The 20,530-nt window shown below is 41.3% G+C and overlaps 1 protein-coding gene across 1 annotated transcript; it reads right to left on the reverse strand.

Annotated features, from left to right (window-relative positions):
• Positions 1 to 1,479: 1,479 nt before the first annotated feature.
• Positions 1,480 to 20,051, reverse strand: LOC115026114 (neuroligin-4, X-linked-like). The gene is made up of 9 exons (XM_029458751.1): positions 19,724 to 20,051; positions 17,571 to 18,526; positions 16,511 to 16,663; positions 13,471 to 13,656; positions 12,404 to 12,854; positions 11,480 to 11,693; positions 10,565 to 10,689; positions 6,443 to 7,052; positions 1,480 to 4,515 (listed from the first exon to the last, which is right to left on the reverse strand). Exons 2-9 carry the CDS (start codon positions 18,052 to 18,054, stop codon positions 4,108 to 4,110), a joined length of 2,631 nt encoding a protein of 876 aa, XP_029314611.1. The 5' UTR covers positions 18,055 to 18,526; positions 19,724 to 20,051; the 3' UTR covers positions 1,480 to 4,107.
• Positions 20,052 to 20,530: the final 479 nt, after the last annotated feature.

The raw sequence follows: 20,530 nt of genomic DNA on the forward strand, positions 1-20,530 counted from the left end.
CAAGACAGGCAATTTGTCACAATAACTGAGCATGGACTCACTGACCATGTTTACAGCATATCACACGTGATGTGGACAGTGAACTCTCCACTGAAGCACTGGCATTTCAGAGGCACATTTATAACTCCGACAAGTATTAGATTAGTTAACACTCTAATGATAAATGCTTGAGATTTAGTGGTTATCATACGCAGCCAAATATTACTTTGAAATAGTCACTCCAGATGCTTCACATTAAGTTTTTAAATATTAGTCAGGTATCTGTGAAAATGTTCCAATCCCCCACCATCTGGACACATCTTGGTACACACATAATTTCTGGGCTGCATTTGGCAGATAGATTCCCCCACCTCTTAAACATATCCGGCTGAAATAACATCAATCATGCTGTCACCATATAAGAGAAAGCCAAGATAGATTATATAAGATGTTCAATTGAACTGTAGACAAATGTGTTTCTGTGTCCAAGTGAATTTTGATTCAGTGAAAACTAGTCCACCATGTACGCCGTGGTTCTTGAAATGTCAAATAGAAATGTCAATGTTAAAGTGACTTTTCAGTTCTGAGCAACTTACACTGGCTTCTCAGGTCTCTTTCTGCTCACGTTGACATCAAACAAAAAAAACACCTGGTCATGACTTGAACTCATGCTTTCTAATGTGTTGCCGGCCATAAATCAAATTAACTGCAGTTATATCTAGTTAATGGGATTAGAGCGGGGACACTCTGTAGGAGACATCAATCTGGTCTGGAAGTCAGCCATGAATGTGGTACTTTCACACAGGGTCTCCTTGGCCAGCTGGCAGGGGCTGCTGGTTCATATGCACTATAGAGCAAATCTTAAGATGTCCATATAGAATTATATTTTCATTGCTTACATCTAGGAATAGAAGAATAGGAACTAGAATAGGAATAGTTATGACATTTTGGGGAATACGTTTATTCACTTTCTTGCTGAGAGTTAGATGAGCAGATCAATACCAATCATGTCATGTCTGAATGTTAAATATGAAGCTACAGACAGCTGCAAATAAGCTCAGTTTAGCATAAAGACTGGAAGCAGGGGGAAACAGCTAGCATGGCTCTGTTCAAATATTTTTTTCTAAAGGCTGCCTACCAGCACCTCTAGTTTAATCAATTAACATGTTATATCAAAATACACAAAACCAGTCTAAAAAATGACAAATTGTGGTTTTACGGGGAATTTGGGCTAAATGTACTTCCCAAAAAACAATTTATTCAGTAACATTCTCCCACTTTAACTTTTAAATAACCAAAACCTGTATACCAATTTAAAACAAACGAAAGAACAAAGAAGATCTTGTTATCAATGTCACTGATAATTCCACGTGTATTGTGCATCATTATACTAAAAACAAAGACTGCAATTAACAAAGCCCCATCCCTCTAAATGTTTGAAAAACCACTGCCATAAATATTCTGAATTAAGACATACACAACATTTAAAATGCTCATAAATTGTAAAATACTGATATTTTTATTTTTCAAAAATGCAGCAGAAATGTTTTATGCTTGACACAATCCAGCCATCCGCTGAGTCAATAAACCCATATGAAAAAAATATTCAGTCAATCAAACATCCATTAAATGTTATTTTTATATCATTTTGTAAACGTTCTTTGCTTGTCATCCACATATTGTTCGGCTTTCATTTTTCATATATTCTGTTGACAATTAACTAAAATCTCTCATGAAGAAGTTACTTAGGATGAGAGGAGGTTAAATAGGCCTCACTGTGACAAAGCTGCATGTAGTCGCACAGGTGAGGCTGGGAGGAGGGGCAGCACAGGGTGGATGGGATGGGATGGGTTAGGGGAAGGAAAGGAAGAGGAAAGGAAAATAAAACAGGAAAGTTACAATAATCAGGGTTAGGGCCTCTGGTTAGGTTAGGTTGGGTTGGGATGTGGGTTTTGCCATTTATAATTGTCTAATAGCAGTCATGACAGTACTGCATCTCTGCCACATGAATTGTCAATATGAATTGGTTGAAATTGATTTTGTGAATGCAGTGAATCTTATTATGATGACACATGGCTGTAACCACCAGCGCCATGAAGCATTCACTGCGAAGTCAGCAGGAAAACCTCCAACTTCTCTCTGACATAAAATCCATCATTATTTCCACAAGATGTTGGTGGGGTTTTAAATAATTAATTTCCCTTCTTCTAAAGCATGTCTTGGTCGCAATTTGAAAGAATATGGCTCCATTAAGAGGATATTAAGGCTTAAAAAGTGTTATGTTTAGAGGCGTGTTTGCCTTCAATGTCAAGTCAAATTATCACACAACGCTGCGCTGATCATCCCTCCTCAGCTCCACCCAGGATCCACCTAATTAATCAAATCTGGCTCCCAACAATTGACAACATGCTGGCAGGTAGTAAACCAAACTCCAGGCTTTAAAATGTGGGTGACAGATCCATGTTTTTCTACAGACTGTAGGTGCCACTGTGGAGAGATTTTAAGCTTGAACAATTCTTAGTTAAACAAGGTTACAGTCAGGCATAAGAAGTTTAAGCACGGGCTGTTCTAGAAATACCGGGGCCCCTGGTAAGGTGTAAAACGGTCAAAGGAAAAGCCTGAATCATCCCCACCTGTCTGTCTGCAGATAAATTAATTAAGGTTGGGTTTATTAATAATAATAAATTGTATTTATAGGCGCACTTTGCATTTGCGTAAACAAAACTCAAAGTGCTACAGAGTAAAAGCACTTCCCATTCATGAGGAATGGGAAGGGGGGGAAGGGGGGGAAGGGGGGGAAGGGGAAAGAGAAGGGATTAGGTTCAAAGGGTTAAGGGTTATGGTTTTTGGCTGGTGCTCAATCATCAAACCAACCTTGCATTATCTACACAGTAAAAGCTGAGGTCAAACAAATAGACAGAATGGTGTGAAAATGTCTTATAATTCAACTACAAAACAAGTATCGAGATGTTTACACAGTTTAATAATTTTTGAAATGTAAAAATGTTAGCCTTTAATTAAAAGGTACTGTGTACATATTACAGTGGGCGAGATAGAGAGACAACCAGCCTTGCTTCAGGACACCTACACAATAATATAGTAATATCTGAAATGAAAGCAATAATGTGGTTAAATAAGTCATGTTTTAATGCAAGAGCAGGTAAATGCTATAAATCATAATATATCATCTGTATCTTTCCATTCTATTTACAAGAGTTCAACACATAGCTGGTTAGAGTGATTCTTCAGTAAGTCTGACAACATTTCAGAGGCCCTTTCATCTTCTGAAGCTAATTTATGTCTCTTGGCACACTTTCCATTCCTGTGTTTTCCATATCACTCTATCTCGTGTCTTTCTCGCTCTCACAGCTGTTAAATCCCTCCCAATAAAATCTTAATCTCTTTCCCACCATCTGACGAACCTTTCCTTCAGATAATGTTGTTGTTTTTTAATCCCCTCTTCCTCTCTGTCTGTCTTTACATCCATCTCTCGCTGAAATTTGTTATTTTCTCCTCAGTTTAGTTTGATCCTTGGCAGATAGGGCCTTTGATCTTTTAATGGAAAAAAATGCTACATTCACATTTCACAGGTTGTTCAAGTTGACATCAGCAGTCTGTGTGTGTGTGGTACTTCTTAGCTCAGTTCTGCATCTGCATCTGCTCTGCTCAGTCCCAGCACTGCTTCACTGTGCAGCACAGGTACAGTAGGAGATGTAAACTGATCCATAACTGACCCTTTTGCCACAGCGCTCCTCCTCTTCCTCGTCAGGTGTAGAAAAAGCAGAAGATTTAATATCCAAAGCAGGTTTTGAGACATTTGATGGATGTCTTGGCTCATCTCGTTCAAGGTTATGAGCGAATGATGCATAGAACTGCATCTCCCGGGATCCAGTTTGTCTTCAGTTCCCCGACATGCGACACACAGCTGTCTGTCTTTTCATCCTGTTACTGAAAATGTCTTTCGGTCACTCCATCTGTAACAATCCTGCAGGGTAATTAGTAGAGGTATTTAAGTCTTTTGTTTTACGTGTGTGTTTGTGTGTGTATGTGTGTGTTTGTGTGTGTGTTAAAATGTGTTTGTGTGTGTGTTGTAATTATGTCCCTGTGTGTGCAAGTATCTTGCTGCGGTTATACACGTGTGGTGGAGTGTGTGTGCGCGGAGATGTGCGTGTGTGGCAAGTGTGTATTACTGTATGGGCTATGGTGTGTGTATCCTTGGTGCGGATGCCCCATCCTCAATCCCACCACTGATCCAGGCGTCATGGGGGTCATCGGTGTCGCCGGGGTAACAGGGTGTGACCCAGGAGTCACAGGCAGTGAACCTGGGGTCAGAGAGGTCATGAGGGGGACGTCGTCAGGCGAGCGGCGCAAGGTGAGGGTGTAATCAGGCGGGCAGGTGAGGCGCACGGTGTCCAGTGTGCTGTAGATGTCCTGGGTGTCCATGCCGTCCAGGGCGTCCAGCGTATCCAGAGTGTGATGGTGGTGAGCGTTGTTCCTCTCGTCTGCTGAAGCAGCATCACACTCCAGCTGCTTCACCTAAAAGGTTGGATGGAGGGGTGAATGGTTAGATAAAAAAACCATAAGGAGTTAAAGCAAAGGGGATACAAAGACACAGAAAGGGAAATAAACTGAATAATCTAATCTATGGCTGCCACTGAGGACTATTTTCATTATTGATTAATCAATTATCGATCACAATTTCCTAAAGCCCAAGGTGATGTTTTCCAACCAGCAGTCCAAATCCCAAAGATGTTCTAATTACATTACAATAAAACAGAAAAAAATCCGCAAATCCTCACAATTGAGAAGCTGGAACAAGAGAATGCTTCTGCGTTTATGCTTGAAAATCGACTTCAACACAGTCAACTATCAAAATAGTTGCCGATTCATTTTCGATTAATTAACTATTAATTTCAGCTTTAATTAAATCCCATGTTATTATGTCCAGGCTATATGGCAAAAATTGGTATAATATATATACAGTATATATATATTTTTTAATTTTGGCAAATGCATGCACAATTATATATAAAATAGTTTCATCAACAATAACTTCAGCCTAATTCAAAAATACTATTTATTAGAATTCATGTGAAATGATCATACATTCACAATTTGAAATCCACCGAAAATCCATATCTAATAACACTTAATTATCGTGCAGCCCTTTAAAACTATTTTAATTTGGTCAGTGTCTGAAAATCATGTATAAATGGCAATAACTGGCATCCACTCAATCTGTGTGTTTGTGTTATTGTATTAGACACCTGTCAATCAAGCACATCCCTAAGCATACCTCACTTTCAGTAAGCCTCTTTTTTTTTTAATCACTACCATGAAACATTAAACTTTATGAAATAAACTATTAAAGTCTTGGAGTAGGTGGAGGGTTTACTCCAGTCAAATTAGTTTCAAATCAAGCATCTGGCAGTCAAACAAATCAAACTGTATCACAGCTATTTGTCATCGTCATCTAAACCACTCCTGACTTTGTTTGAATAATTTCTCGGTGACGTGTAGCCTCTGCAAGGCCAGCATGTGTCAGAAAAATGATGTTTGACACAAACATACAGTGAATAACAATATTCTAATACAAAAGGACTAGGCTTCATTTTCCTTGTCACGTCAGGTCTACTGATGCTGCCCAAAAAGCTAAAAACACCACACAAAGTATATTGAAACTAATAAAACATAATTCCAAAAGCAGCTGCAATGCTGAGCTGTGGTTCACCTGCCAGTTAACAGTATGTGTGAGCTTTATAAGAGATCTGACATTTAGCATTCACTGTGGGAGATTTCAAAGACACTAACTGAGCTCTAAAGAGGCCAACCAGTCACTGGATGAATTGAAAGCAATTGGAGGCAATTGATGCAATTGGACACAGCACGCACATGCACATGCACATGCACATGCCATGCACATGCACATGCACATGCACATGCACATGCACATGCACATGCACATGCACATGCACATGCACATGCTTCAAAATACACTCACAGATACACACACAAACACACACATCCTCACACTAATAATGTCTGCTGATGACAGGCAGTGTTTTGCTGAAGTGCTCTGCTGGCAGCTTCTCCACTGACAACACAAACTCAACTGGCTGTATGTTACTTAAACTTAATATAATATGTATGATTATTAACAATAAGCATGATTATTTGCAATTATAGCTACAACGATTAGAAGGAAAGTCATCTCCAAATATTTTCGATACATTATTTATATTAAATTGAATATCTTTGGGTTTTGGACAATCTTCAGTATTTTCTGACATTTTATAAACCAAATGATTAATCAAGAAAATAATCAGCAGATTAATTTCTAATGAAAGTAATCCTAAATTGCAGCCATATTTTCAATATAATTGTAATTGATGTGGCTACAGAAGCACACAGACGCTTCAGTTATGGTACCAAAAAACATACAAATGCAAAACACATGACTCACCTGTAATGACATCAGTCCTTCCCCCTGCAGGTGGGCGGCGATATCTGCAGGTGTGATGTCTCGTCTCGGGGGAGGAAGTGGACGTGGCCGACGATGTTCAAGGCGCCTCTTGTCTTTCTTGTACAGCAGAGCGGCAAACGCAAGGATGTTGAGAAACAACAGTGACGCTCCCACTGCAATCGTCACTGAGAGTTCAGTTGAGTAGTCCTCATTGGGGACACGGACCCCGTCTTCCCCTCCGCCTTGGCCTAAAGCAGCCTCTGGCGGCTGTGGAGTTCCTCCTTGTGAACCTGGGTGACGTGTACTACTAGGTGGCCAACCTTTGGCTAGACGCTTAGTGTAAGAATAAGGAGTGTCATCCTGTGGAGAGGGACTATGCGTGAAGGAGGACACAGATTGGAGGAGCTCATTTACATGATGCAAGTGAGGGACCAGCTGGAGCCAGAAGGAGATTTTGGTGGCACGGTAGTGGTCTCTGACACGTGGCTTCAGGCCAATGTGGAGGTACAGCTGCTCTTTAGGGGTGTACTTAGACCAGGCCACTTCTTCAAAACGGTTGGGTTTAGTGTGGATGAACTTGGTATCTTGAGGAACCGGCTGGTTTGGGTCACTGGAAAGTATGAAACACAATAAGTTATTTAATCACATTTAGATGGTTTAGCGGTCATGTGAGTTTTCTTTCATTATAATTAATAGATATCAAAAAGAAGGATATTTTCGTGTTAGGCAAGACATTTGTCATGGTCCCGTCCGTGTCTCTAACCTAGTGTTGTCCTTAGTTTCCCTTTTCCGTGTGTCCAGTGTTTCCCTGTTTGTCAGTGTGTGGCGTGGGCGTGATCTTCCCCACAGGCAGCCTCCTGATTACTCCCAGACACACATGTCCTGCCTGCTCAGCTGTTTCCCATCTGCTCATCAACAGTATAACTACTCTGGTTCTCCAGTTATTTATCAGCAGATTGTTGTTTGAGCCAAGCGGTATACGCTCACTCTCGGCCGCTCAGTTCTCACTTCTGAGTTTTATCCCTCCGTAAAGTTTTTTTTGTCACCAACGTGTTTTCCCTGTGCATCCAGGATTAAGTCTTACCCGTCTTCTGACCTGCCTGCCTGCTAGTTTCCCCAACCTGGCACCATCTCCAGCTTGTCACGCTCACAGCCTCACCTGCTTGCCTTCTAAGCTCCATTCTCGCCATTCCCCCAGTTACGTGCTGCCACGCCTTTCACACGCTCATCCTGGTGTTATTTGTGGACAATAAAACCTTTCCTCCCCTCAACTCCCTGTCTGTCTGTCTGCTCTTGGGCCCATTCCACCTCTGACCAACATTGCTTTTCATCCCAAATAGCTGTAATCATCATGCAGTGTATGGTAATCATACAGAAAAAAAACAATAGTGAAGTAAAACACTCCACCATCGACAAAGGATTAAATAAACCACAGTGAAATTAAACCGAGAATACAGATTTCCCATCCAGACATTTACATTCAAGGGTCATATTTTAGTGCAGTGTTCAACTTAAATACCAATATTTCATGCTTTTCAGTTTTTCAAATGTCAGCGACTCATAACAGAGCTGCTGAAGTCTTTTTCTAAGCTGGCTACCGTCCTCTGGGGGTGTATGAGTTTCTCTCATGCTGCCCCATAGTTTCACCAACGCTGGCACACATCTTTCTAAACCAATATCAAAGTAACACAAGACAATAAATACTTGCACAACACAAAACAAGTTGTATTTGCCTGTAAACATAGCTCAAAGGTGACTCATTGATTTGTGTACACTCTATATGCCTCTTGCAAAACATTTCATTAGATGCACAGTTCAAACTCCAGCAGTTGTAACTGTGTGTAGAATTATGCCTGTGTAAAAACTGTCAGATATCTTTATTAAAGATGAATGTGTGTCTTGCATAGTGAATACATCTTGAAGAATCACCTCTCCGACACATGCGGACAGGCATTCATTTGACAATTTACCGAATTATTTGTGTCAGCAGCAGAAAATGACGTAAATGAAAGAGTAGCACATCTTCACAGGCTTGCCAGTTACACGCTATGTGCTCACTTGTCAACCAACATCTTATGAACAGCACAAAAAGGCAGGTAGAGTAAAGAGGTACCGGCACACACACACACACGGGCTGAGGATTTATACACCCACACAGACCCATACAAAATATACATCAGGGAGCATCATATCCTCCCCGTTAAATTGAGCTGTCGCAGAGTTCCATCACCATCCGAGGTGCTCTCAACCGAGTGAAATCTCTCTTCAGAGAAAGTTCCCCATTGATAATTGAAGTGTGCATTGAAATCTTAACAATCTTCCTTGGTGATTTCGCTCTTCAGCTTGCTGTGGTGGTAATGCAAACACAGACTATGGGCTAGAAACTGCTAATTTGATGCAATGTGATTGCGTTAATGCACCTGAGTCAAAATATGTACAGGCACTGTCCTAATTTTGTGTGTTGTGAGATAGCAAGGCTCTATGGTGATTTAGATCAAGGTCTAGACTGCAGATGTCTGTGTAAATCTGAGGAGGTCTCAGTGGAGTGAGCCTCGATTGGATTAATTACTGGTAATTACTCACTTCGAGCTCTGCAGAAAGAGGGTCCATCCTCAACAATTACTTTTATCTTGTATATCATGTCAGAGTGGAGAGATGAAAGGTGCTCTTATCAGTGTGGACTGGCGGGATTTTAAGAGTTTTAATGTAGATTCATTCTACAACTGTAGTATTCTTAGCTACTGGCAGATCATTTCACTTTCAATTTAATAAATTGGATCTCACAAAGCTTTTTAGCCGCTGGCAGATAATTTTACATTTTGATTTAACGTATTGAATAAGTTCTCCGTCTCATTGACCATAAATGACTGAAAGAGGGTGCAGAAAGAGAGAAGAGGAGAAGAGAAGAGGAGAGAAGTGAGAGAAGAGGAGAGAAGAGAGAGAAGAGAAGACGATAGAAGAGAAGAGAAGAGACAAGAAGATTATTCAAACATTGGCCCATCTTTCATTCTTTTTTTAGGACATTACCTTGGCTTTCTTCAAGGACCTTTTCAATAGCAAGGGCTCTTTAACTTTCTCAACCAAGGCCCAAAGAAGAAAAGCCCTGTCAAGATTGTGACTTGACAAAGAACCTGTGTGCACCCTCTGCCAAAATTAGTCTGCAGTGCTGCTTTCATGATTGTATCTTAAGTACTGTCTTCTCGTCAGACATCTGAGACGTTTTGAAGGAAAAGACATTATAATAACATATCCATGGCCTGTGAGCTCATTATTTTTGTTGCTCTGAAACGCCGGTGTTCTCCTCTAATGCATTATTAAACTCAGCTTCACTCTTCCAACTTCCATTCCAAATGAAACTTAATATTTTTGAAAAACATTTTTTTATGATATTAAATTGTTACTTATCTTGATGTAAAAGTTTGACAGTGAAATGGATATAGGCTGATCTGTCTCAATATGAACATCATTTGTAGAAAATATTTGCTTAATGATGATCTAAACCTCTAAACCTGTTATCTTCTTCCTGTTGTTCTGTGTCTTTGATTGTCTTTCTCTGTGTGAACCCTGCAAGATAACTCCACTCCATCCTCCTGTTCATGTGAACTATCAATCAGTCCAACAAATGAAAACTTGAGGCACTGTGCTGTCTGTCTTTGCACCACAGACTTGAGTCTTGGCCGCCTTTTTTTTTACCCTGGAGGATTTGTTCCTGTGAAATTGAGAGTGAGGTATCCACAGTTACAGCAACAACACTATGTGTTGCCAAAACCTTGTCTCTGCAGAGTGTCTGAGATAAAATGATAATTTCTTATTGACAGCTGTGCATTTTTTATTGGTTTTTAAAATGTGATTAAATGGCCTGGCTTAAAGGTGTTATCATGAGACATTTTCTACACGTGGGTGGGGATAACTTATTGATGGCAGAAAAATATAAACTGATTTCTGTGTCCAAGAATGCAGGCATGAAGAGAAACCACTCTGAAGCTGTGCTTTGTTTGTTTCTGTTTTTCTTGATTCTTTTTATATCATATAGTCAGACAAAAGGAAACAAAAAAACTCTTCCTCAGTTGGATTTCAAACTAAAATCGTTGTTTCACATCGGAGTACATTTTAATAGCTCACCCAGTCTTGGCAAAGTTGGTCCAGTAAGTCATGACAACAGCGCTCAGCATCACGTCGTTCTTAGAGAAGTTACAGTTGAACAGATCAGTGGGTCCCACCATGGGCACACCAAACACGTAGGGCACCTACACAGACATACAGACACATTATAGGATATCGTACTGTAGGAGCCAACAGATTACAGTCATTCTCTTGACAGTAACTGTACCCATAATTGAATCATGACAGACTCTAACCTCATCCCAGTGAAGACAAATACTGCTTCACATGTAACTGCAGTAAAGTATAGTCACTAAATCAGTTTTCATTTTGATAAGTCACCCTCCAATATCTGGACTGTAATCCACCCCCATAAACACCACAGACACACGCACACGCACACACACACACACACACACACACACACACACACACACACACACACACCCACACACACACTCACACTCACACATTCAGTGCGCTGAACATAAAACAAGCAAGTGTACACCTAAACATGGAAATCAAAAGTACTGCTTTGTTACTAAGTACAGAAGAAAAGGTTACTGTAATAAACTATAATCACCACAGTGGTAAATATACAGCAGCTTTAAAGTTAGTCATGCAGGGAAATAAATTCCATGAACATTTAAAATATTTCATGCTGTAGAGGATTGCTTGATTCCACTGATTAAGCACTTTGAACAAATCGATATGAAGCAGCACTTCACGGGTAATCTAAACCAAGAGCTCCTGATTCATCTCATGCATATTTCTAAAATCTTTAAGGCATTAGTCACCTTCATTTTTGCCTCGGACTCAACCATAATTTCCTATCTTGACTCCTCTCCTTGATATCTAGTATCATGTGTTGTGCCTCTACTTACAAACACTACAACTGTCACTTATAAGAAATACAACACTGTGATATAAGCTTACCTCGTCACCATGGGCAGAGTCAGCCCAAGGCGGCGTTGCGTCACTCTGGCAGTGGTGGTAAAAGGAGTAGAAGTAGGTGGGGGATCCATACTGAGCGTGGAGGTCAGCTGTGGCGATCGCTGGCGCCACCCATTGGTGGTCTGTGAATAGGGCTACCAGAGTCTTCCGCCGGGTTTCTGCATTGTCACGGTCAGCCCAGTCCGTGTACATGAACCTTTAGTGTATACATTTGAAATTAGCTATCAACCAATCTATTAACAACTCCTTTATTGCTGTTAAATTTGCAAAAATATGTGCATAAAGGTATTATGTTGTATTATTTAAAGGGAAAAATGTGACATTTAGGGAAATAAGCTTCACATTCATTCCAAGAGTTAGATGTTGGGACAGGAAATCGGGAGCCTGGCTCCGTCAAAAGTTTAAAAACTCCACCTACCAACTTCATTAAAGCTCACTTATTAACAAGATATATTGTGCATGATTAATCCATATGCAAAAAGAAATATAAAAACATAAAGTTGTGGTTGGATGTAATGTGCTTTGACTATTTCTTGGCGAGTCTGTGCGGGCTGCCTGGCAAAGTCGCAATGACGACAAGATTCAATGCCACTACTCACAGCCAAAAAAATTGTCCAGCACATTACCCTCTGTAAAACCACAAATTGTAAATTTTACACTTCAGTTTTTGTACCAATTCAAGTAACAAGATATGGCATGGACATTAGTGAGATTTTTCAAAGCCATGCTAGCGGTTTCCAGTCTTTAGGCTAAGCTAAGCTTACCATCTCCTGACTGTAACTTCATATTTAACAAACAGACATGAGCGTGCTATCAATATTCTCATCTAACTGGGAAAAGCAAGCATATTTTCCAAAATGTCAAACTACTCCTTAAAAATATTCAGACATTGACAGACTCACTCACCTTATGCTCTCTCTCAGCGTATCTCGGCCTTCTGGGTATCCATACAAACTATCCACAAAGTCTGACACTGCAAAGTCAAAGTCCTCAGCCGTGACACCGTCCTCTGAGTCCACAATGCCCTCCACAAACTTCACGCCCTCACCCTGATTAACCCCCAGCATCACGTCATAGTTCAGAAACTCTCCCTGCTCCATCAGAATCTGGGGGTCATCAGGTATAACATCACCATCAATCACAGGGGCAAAAGCCGTGTGATATTTGGCTGGCGTCACGCTCTGTTCCACAAGTTCGCGGTAACTCCGGCCCTGGAGGCAGGCGACCAGTTGGGTGCTGTCGTCGATGCCGCAGCCCACCCTCTCACCGAGCTGCCGGGCGTATTTGCTGGGCTGGTAGTTGACAGCCCAACTGGCTAAAGCGCTGCCGCTCTGGATGATGGCTCTGTGGAACAGGTCTAAGATACACATGAACACACGCACATCAATACAAATACATGTGTACAAAGCATATAAACTGAGGCACACATATGTATACATTTATAGACGCACAAACACCCACACAGTGTGCAATCACATGGATGAATGCATCCATGTGATTGCACACTCACACAATACATTTGCATACATAAACAGATGCAGACCTAGCATTTCAACAGCAAGAAAACACTGAACTGACAGATATTATCATTCATTATATATGCATTATTCAAAAAGATAACGGGTCATGGTTAGAGCATGAGGTTCCAGTAGGTAAGGGTTAACAGTTTAAAATAATACAGCTCTTAGCTATATGAGTCACAGGCAGGCTAGGCTGTATTATTCAGAGAATTCAAAGGCTTATTCAGGCATTTATACCAGCAAATGAAAGCTGCATCGGGCCACTGGAATCCATGAAAGGTTTTATAACCATGACTGTCAAAGCTTTCACAGCACCCACATACCTGTCAACCATCATAGGTGCACAACTGTCTATCTGCCTATACTCTCAAACCTTCTTTTTCCACATATTTTCTGCATAAATTATGCTGAATTAAAGGTAAGCAGGGTTTTTTCTCCCTTATTCCTCCTTACCCTCAGAGTAGTGAGACAAGGTGAGCAGGCTGACACAGGAGGCTCCGGCCCCGGATCCAAACACAGTGACCCTACCTGGGTCTCCTCCGAAGGCTGCGATGTTCTCCTTCACCCAGCGCAGAGCCTGGATTTGATCCAGCAAGCCGTAGTTCCCTTTTGCTGCCTGGTCACCTGTACTAAGAAATCCTACGGGCAAAGAGGGAGATGTTATTACAAACAGTGTACATATGTAAGTTCAAAGACGAAATGAAATGAAATCAAAGCTAAATATGCTCTGTGATCAAACTATGTTTAAATAATGAGTCGATCAAAAAACGTTTTTTCCCGCTGTCTTTTAAAAAAACGTTATCTTATAATGTATAAACACAAGAGCACACCTGGAGGTGATTCCCACATCATGGCATCCCCACTGTTAAGATCAATTACGCATGAGTCTTGGTTCAATATACATTTGAAGAGAAGGGATTGTAATGAAAAATGATAAACCTCACTGCAATCCCTCAAAAATTGGATTAAATCAACAAGGTGATCCATATGCATGCAGGTAAAATCAATGTATGCACACACACGCAGTTACAAACGCAGCAATCCCTTATTCCCTTTACTGCTGACGGTGTAAAGTAAACACAAAAGGATTCTAAAGGCTCACTCCACTACAGTATATCTCATTACTGCAGAAACTAATTTATCTGAACCTCAAGTTGGCCATGAACACATACTGTGGGAGCATAATGAGCGAAAAAGGCGATGTTGTTAAATTATTACATTCTACCACTTATGTGCAATTTTTCATAAATTTCTCTCATGCAAAATGGACATCATAAGGACATTTTATTATTTTAACCATAATAACTGTTTCAGTTGCCTTCACATATACTATGTGTGCTTTTATGTCTTCGTTCTTTACATTTATGTAGAAATTGTTATGTGCATAACTGTACACTCCTTTGCATATATGGGCTCACCTCATACATCCAACTTATGATGACAATGATGAGGAAGAAGAAGAAGAAGAGGAAAATGAAGACACTGCTACTTGTGATGATGGATGATGGCAGGTGGTGGTGCTGGTGGTGGTGATGATGATGATGATGATGATGATGATGATGATGATGATGGTGGTGATTGTATTGGAGGTGGTATAGTATAAACACAGAGGATAAAGATGAAGACAAAAAGCTTCATATGGTGATTACAGCTGTAGCGAATACTTTTATCCCCGAGGTCAGAATTAAATAGTTGTTTCACCCACCAAGCAGATGCATATTTATGCTATCATGTAAAACCAATATCTAATGAAAGCTTCTAAAATGCAGAAAAGACAGCACGGATCCCATAAACTCAAATCAATACTTTTTTTTGTTGACGTTTTAACTTTTTAACATGTATCCAACTCTACTCCACTACATTTTTAAAAACATTATTAAATTATTAAAGGACAACCCAGAAGTGGCCTTCCCTCTGGAATATAAATATCTCTCACACAGTATTAACATGATCTGTGTGTACTCATGGCCTATAAAATGTGCATAAAACTGCATAAAAAGGTAGAAAACTAAAGTGATCTTAATATTTAAGAGAAAGAGCAGCAAAATAAGAAATAATTATCATTCCTTTACTGTTACTCTCTTATGCTGAGTACATTTGAGAAATATACAGTATATAAAATGTATCAAAAGCCTTATTCAAATACATGTATCATGTTAATTTCTGTAATCATAAATTCCATGTGGGTTAAATAATTTATATTATTGCTGAATAGGCTAAATCAAAATATACTGTAAGCACACATTTTATTAACCTGCTGGCACATTTTAATTCATCTCTTCATTTGAATTATTAAATAGTGTGCAACTCCGAATGAGAGTGAGGGCATTTTTTAACCCAGCCAATGATATGATATGCAGCTCATACGTCTGACTTATATCAATATGAAGGCATGCTTTACTCGCACAGTACTACTCTATACTCAGTGTAATACAGTAAATGATTTATATTAACCCTTCTGTGGCCCTGCTCAGCCTCTGTAATTTTCATAATTACAGCTGCGAAAAGCTTAAATGCCAGCATTCTCAGAAATTCAGCATGTGTGCTTATCTGTCTAAAATTAGAAAAACCACAGGGAATCAGATTTCCTTGTTCAGAGAGCAATGAGTCAGAGAGTCATGGAGGTAAAGAGGATCAGATTCGAGTCAATGCTAGTAGTGGAAAAAATTGGCTTCAGGGGGTTTATTTCCACTAGGGACACCAATACTGAACATGTTTCTGGGTTAAAACAATGCACTAATGGTTTTCACATTTCATAGCTCGCTGAAGGATTTAACGATCCAGATGGTGTATACAATTTAATGTAAAGAAAGTATAAAGTTCAAAGTGAGGACCAACAGTTTGTAAATCCTTGGTTAAAAGGAATAGCATTACATTAAATACTCTAATTATTTATAGCTCTTTACAAATAAATATGCCACTCAAAACATGACAATATATAGCAAAATGAAAATAAAGCAGAATTAAAATAACTGCATTGACTGTGTTTTTACAATATTTCCTCATCTGTGAACATTAATCAATACTAGAGATTGAGATCTAATGATTGACCACTGTCATAGTAACTAAACTGTCACTGCCACTAAACTTGCATTTCTTCACCTCCTCTTAGCTTCTTAGCTAGTTTTTTAAATTACTATACAGCAGGTGCATAATACCGCAGTGATATTATCAGAATACCCAGAGCACGTTGGTAGTAATTGCAGGGTGGAGCGTAGTGTTGAAGCACAAATACAGCCATTCTAAAAGGATTGTTTAACTTTAGATTGCTTCCTGGTGGCATGTGCTCAAAAGGCATCAGAGGCATGCTATCAGTATTCATTGGTTGTCAACATATAGGTATCTCTGTTGCAGAATATTTCAACAGGATGAAAAACGATTGGAATATAGAATCCAGATGAACGCTTTAACAAGTACTAAAAGTATATGCAGTCATATTACCATGACAATAGATATAGACGATATATTAGATAAAGAAGATATATCATTTTACCCAGTACTCCTAGGCGATAGTTGAGGGTTATGACAATGACGTTGCCGTAACTTGCCAGCACGCTGCCATCCATCATGTTGCCAGTGCCTTCTGTGTACGAGCCCCCGTGGACGTAGACCATCACCGGCCGCTGACCCCCCTCTTCATGGATGTCTGAAAAAGAGAGAGAACGACAGAGAATAGATAGATAGATAGATAGATAGAGAGAGAGAGAGAGAGAGAGAGAGAGAGAGAGAGAGAGAGAGAGAGAGAGAGAGAGATAGATAGATAGATAGATAGATAGATAGATAGATAGATTTTGTGCAAGCACAGATCCACCCACCATCCTTCTGCCTGTGTGTGTGTGTGTGTGTGTGTGTGTGTGTGTGTGTGTGTGTGTGTGTGTGTGTGTGTGTGTGTGTGTGTGTGTGTGTGATTGATTGTCCACCTGCCCATTTATATGTATCTCAGCCTTTAATCAGTCGCTGGGTTTATACACACAAAAGCAGGAACATTCTGTGGCTCCCTTGCTTCCCTATGCTCCATATCTCCCTACTTTAATTTCTCAGCAAGTGGATATAGATTGAGTGTGTGTGTGTGTGTGTGTGTGTGTGTGTGTGTGTGTGTGTGTGTGTGTGTGTGTGTGTGTGTGTGTGTGTGTGTGTTGGGTCACATGCATGTGTATGAACCAATATGTATGCATGAGTGAATCTGTGTCCTTCCCACTTTCCTCCACAAGTAAAGGCATAAACCCCTTGGCGACTGACGCAGGTGTCTGCATATCAAGTGTTGGTTCAACCAGAGGCATGCACAAGGGGGATGGAGGGGACTGGGCTTTACTTTTTAAAAAGAAAACTTTATTTATTTATTTAACAAGGGCATGTCTGTGCCCTGACAGGACACTTCCATGTTTTAATCATGTCACAGCCAAAATGTCCTCAAAATCACCTTGTTTGATGTTACCCTAAGTTTAGTGAGTGGCGCTTTGATGCGAATGAATCTAAACAAGTCAACTTAATTCTAACCCATTTTTATTTACCCTTGCCCCTGAGAGTTTGCGCGCACTTTTAGGTTGACTCACCTTCCTCAGTGGGCACGTAGATATTGAGGTAGAGACAATCCTCACTCTGGTGAGTAAGGTACGTTGCCGCTATATCCAAGTTAGCCGTGAGCCAGGACGGCATCATATCTCCCAGCATGCTTCTCTCATCCAACGACTGCGGGCACACGGGAGCAAACTGAGTCACATTACGTATTCCTGGCCAGGGCAAAGGAGGCTCGGGCGGCTGGAAGCGCCGGTCCCCAGTTGGAGGCCTTGCGTATGGTACTCCCAGGTACTGGATGACGGGCCCCAGGAGGTCAGAGGGTAGCGGGGTCAGGATGCCACGGATGCGGCCCTGTGCCGTGGAGATGACAGGCACAGTCTGCTGCGCCAATGAGGAGGCCGGATAGAGGGAAAGGGAGAGGCAGAGGGAAAGGAGAAGGGATAGAAATCTAAGCGGGGAGAAGAAGGATGGGAGAGGAGATGAGGGAGAGGGAGTCTTCCTGGTCCTCTGCTCGAACATGATGGTGTGTTTAGGGGTAGCTGGGAAATGCAGGATGGGAAGAGAGGAGGCAACGGTCTCGGGGAGGGCAAGGACTAAGGCTGTGTTGACCCTTCAGAGGTATCCAACAACCACACACAGCTGCTGCTCAGCTTGGTCCATAGCACACACAACACACAGTCCGGACTCTTGCAAACAACCTTTTTGCTTTTGTGTGTGTCTGTGTAAGTGTGTGTGTGGTCCTGTGTGTGAGTCAGTGATTCTGTGCCTCTGAGTGTGTGGTGACTCAGTCAACGAGTCCCTTGAATACGTGTCTGTGTGTGTGTGTGTATGTATGTGTGGAAGTGTTTAAGCAAGTGTGTATGTCCTGGACTGGCGATTTGAGCATGTGTGCGTGTGTATGTGTGAGTCTCTCGTTATGTAAACAGTAGCATCACTGTTCCTCTGTCACCCTCTCCTTCCGGTCACCCCCATAACAAGCCCAAACTGCCTCCTGGAAAAGAGACAGGGAGGCAGAGAAATGGAAAGAGAAGGAGAGAAGGATTTAATTAGTCTTCATTAGAATACTTACAGTGTCAAATAGATAAAATGGCACACACGCACACACACAAACCTACAAATCACATCAGGAAAATAAGCTGCGCTACCTCGCTGCTGTTCATGTTAAAAATAGATATGAGAGCGATAGATAGGGCAAACGAGATGTTGTCCGCTCAGCTTAACTCGGTGTCAGACTGCCAGTGCTGCTGTGTCACACAGAGATGGCATATGTGTGTGGAAGTGTGTGTGCGTGTAGCCGCAGACATATGTCACATCCTCACTACACAATGTTTCACAGATCACAGGACCCCGTTGGTGGTGGGGGTTTGAGGGGGGATGCAGAGTCGGGTCATATGCTTATCTATTTGTCTCCCACAGATACATGCACACACCCCTACTTTATGTCTCCCAATAATACTTGCATTCTCTCTTCCAAAGATGCTCACACACACTTTCTTGATATATCTACAGGCTCTCTCTCTCTCTCTCTCTCTCTCTCTCTCTCTCTCTCTCTCTCTCTCTATCTCTCTCTCTCTCTCTCTCTATCACACACACACGGCTGCTTCCCAGCCGACTGCTATCTCTCTGAGGGCCCTAGGGCAGAATATTAACATACACACCCGCGCGCGCACAGAGAGAGCAACATCAATTTTCGTGTAATCACACACACACACACACACACACACACACATGCACGCACACGTCCATACTAAGCAGGAACGATATTAGAGTGTCAAAATGATCAGTACTATCGCTCCTCCCATGTTAGATTGTATTGTGTCGGCTGTCCAAGGTGCTAGTTAACATTCCAGTGGTGATCACACACACGCTGATGAATAACGCTCCATTTATCAAGGCAAACCCGCCTGCCACCCTCCCCGTGTATGTTTTTACAAGAGGAAAGAACGGACAAAAGCTGCGCTGCATTTTATTTCTAATTCTCAATAAAGATTAAGGAAAATAAATTAGACTAAGTGTTGAAAAAAAACGTTTGCTTGTAAGGTAGCCTGACTAAATCTTTATCGGCACTGAAGCTGACTACGGCAAAACACACACATACGCACACACACTCAAATGCAAAACCTCAACCTGCATCCTCGCTGCAGTAAAAAAATATATATCAAATGACAGAATTTAGGATGTAACGTACCAAGCCAGGATAAGAGGTGTGAAATTCCACGGACCATGTTCCTGTTCGCGTCCACCGCAATATTCGCCTCGTGTTTTCGCTGCTGCAGCTTATCCGACGTGCCCGGGATGGGATATTTGGAGATATTCCTCTGCTGCTGCTGCTGCTGCTGCTGCTGCTGGTGGCGATGGTACGTCTCCTGGGTGGGAATAAGCCAAAAAAAGAAACAAGAAAAAAAAACTCAAGCCTTCAGTCCAGGAAAAGGTGGAATTGAAAAAAAGATATTACGATTTGGGTGTAGAAGAAATGTAAGTGTTTCTCCAAGGATTGCCAGGCCCAGGACGTTCAAATGATCAATCTCCCTCCTCTCTTCCTTTCTTTCTCCTCCCTCCCCCATCTCTCTCTCTCTCTCTCATTTTCTCTCTCTCTCTTTTTTTTCTCTCTCTCTCTCTCCCTGTGTCTCTTTCTCTCCCTAGATGCGATTGGACAGTGTGGCAGGCAGCAGCTACTGATCCAATGATACGCACCTAGCTCCGCGAGGAAGCGCAAACTGGAGAGAATGGAGGAGAGGAGAGGACCGACCTGTGTAGGGAAGACAACACACTTACCATTACACAAAGTACAGTTGGTGCATAAACACATATGGCCACACACACCTGTAAAAGGTCCAATTGCACGTTTAAAAAACATAAATATACACACAAAGGAAACACCTAGGGGGCGGGCTCAAACAAACCTGTAGCAAATACATGCCCAGACACACTTGGGCGAGCGCGAGCACACACACACATCGTAACACAAATGGTGCTGGAGTACACAGTGACCTCT

This window comes from Cottoperca gobio, chromosome 21, assembly GCF_900634415.1.
Source record: "Cottoperca gobio chromosome 21, fCotGob3.1, whole genome shotgun sequence".
In the NCBI taxonomy this organism is placed as follows: domain Eukaryota; kingdom Metazoa; phylum Chordata; class Actinopteri; order Perciformes; family Bovichtidae; genus Cottoperca; species Cottoperca gobio.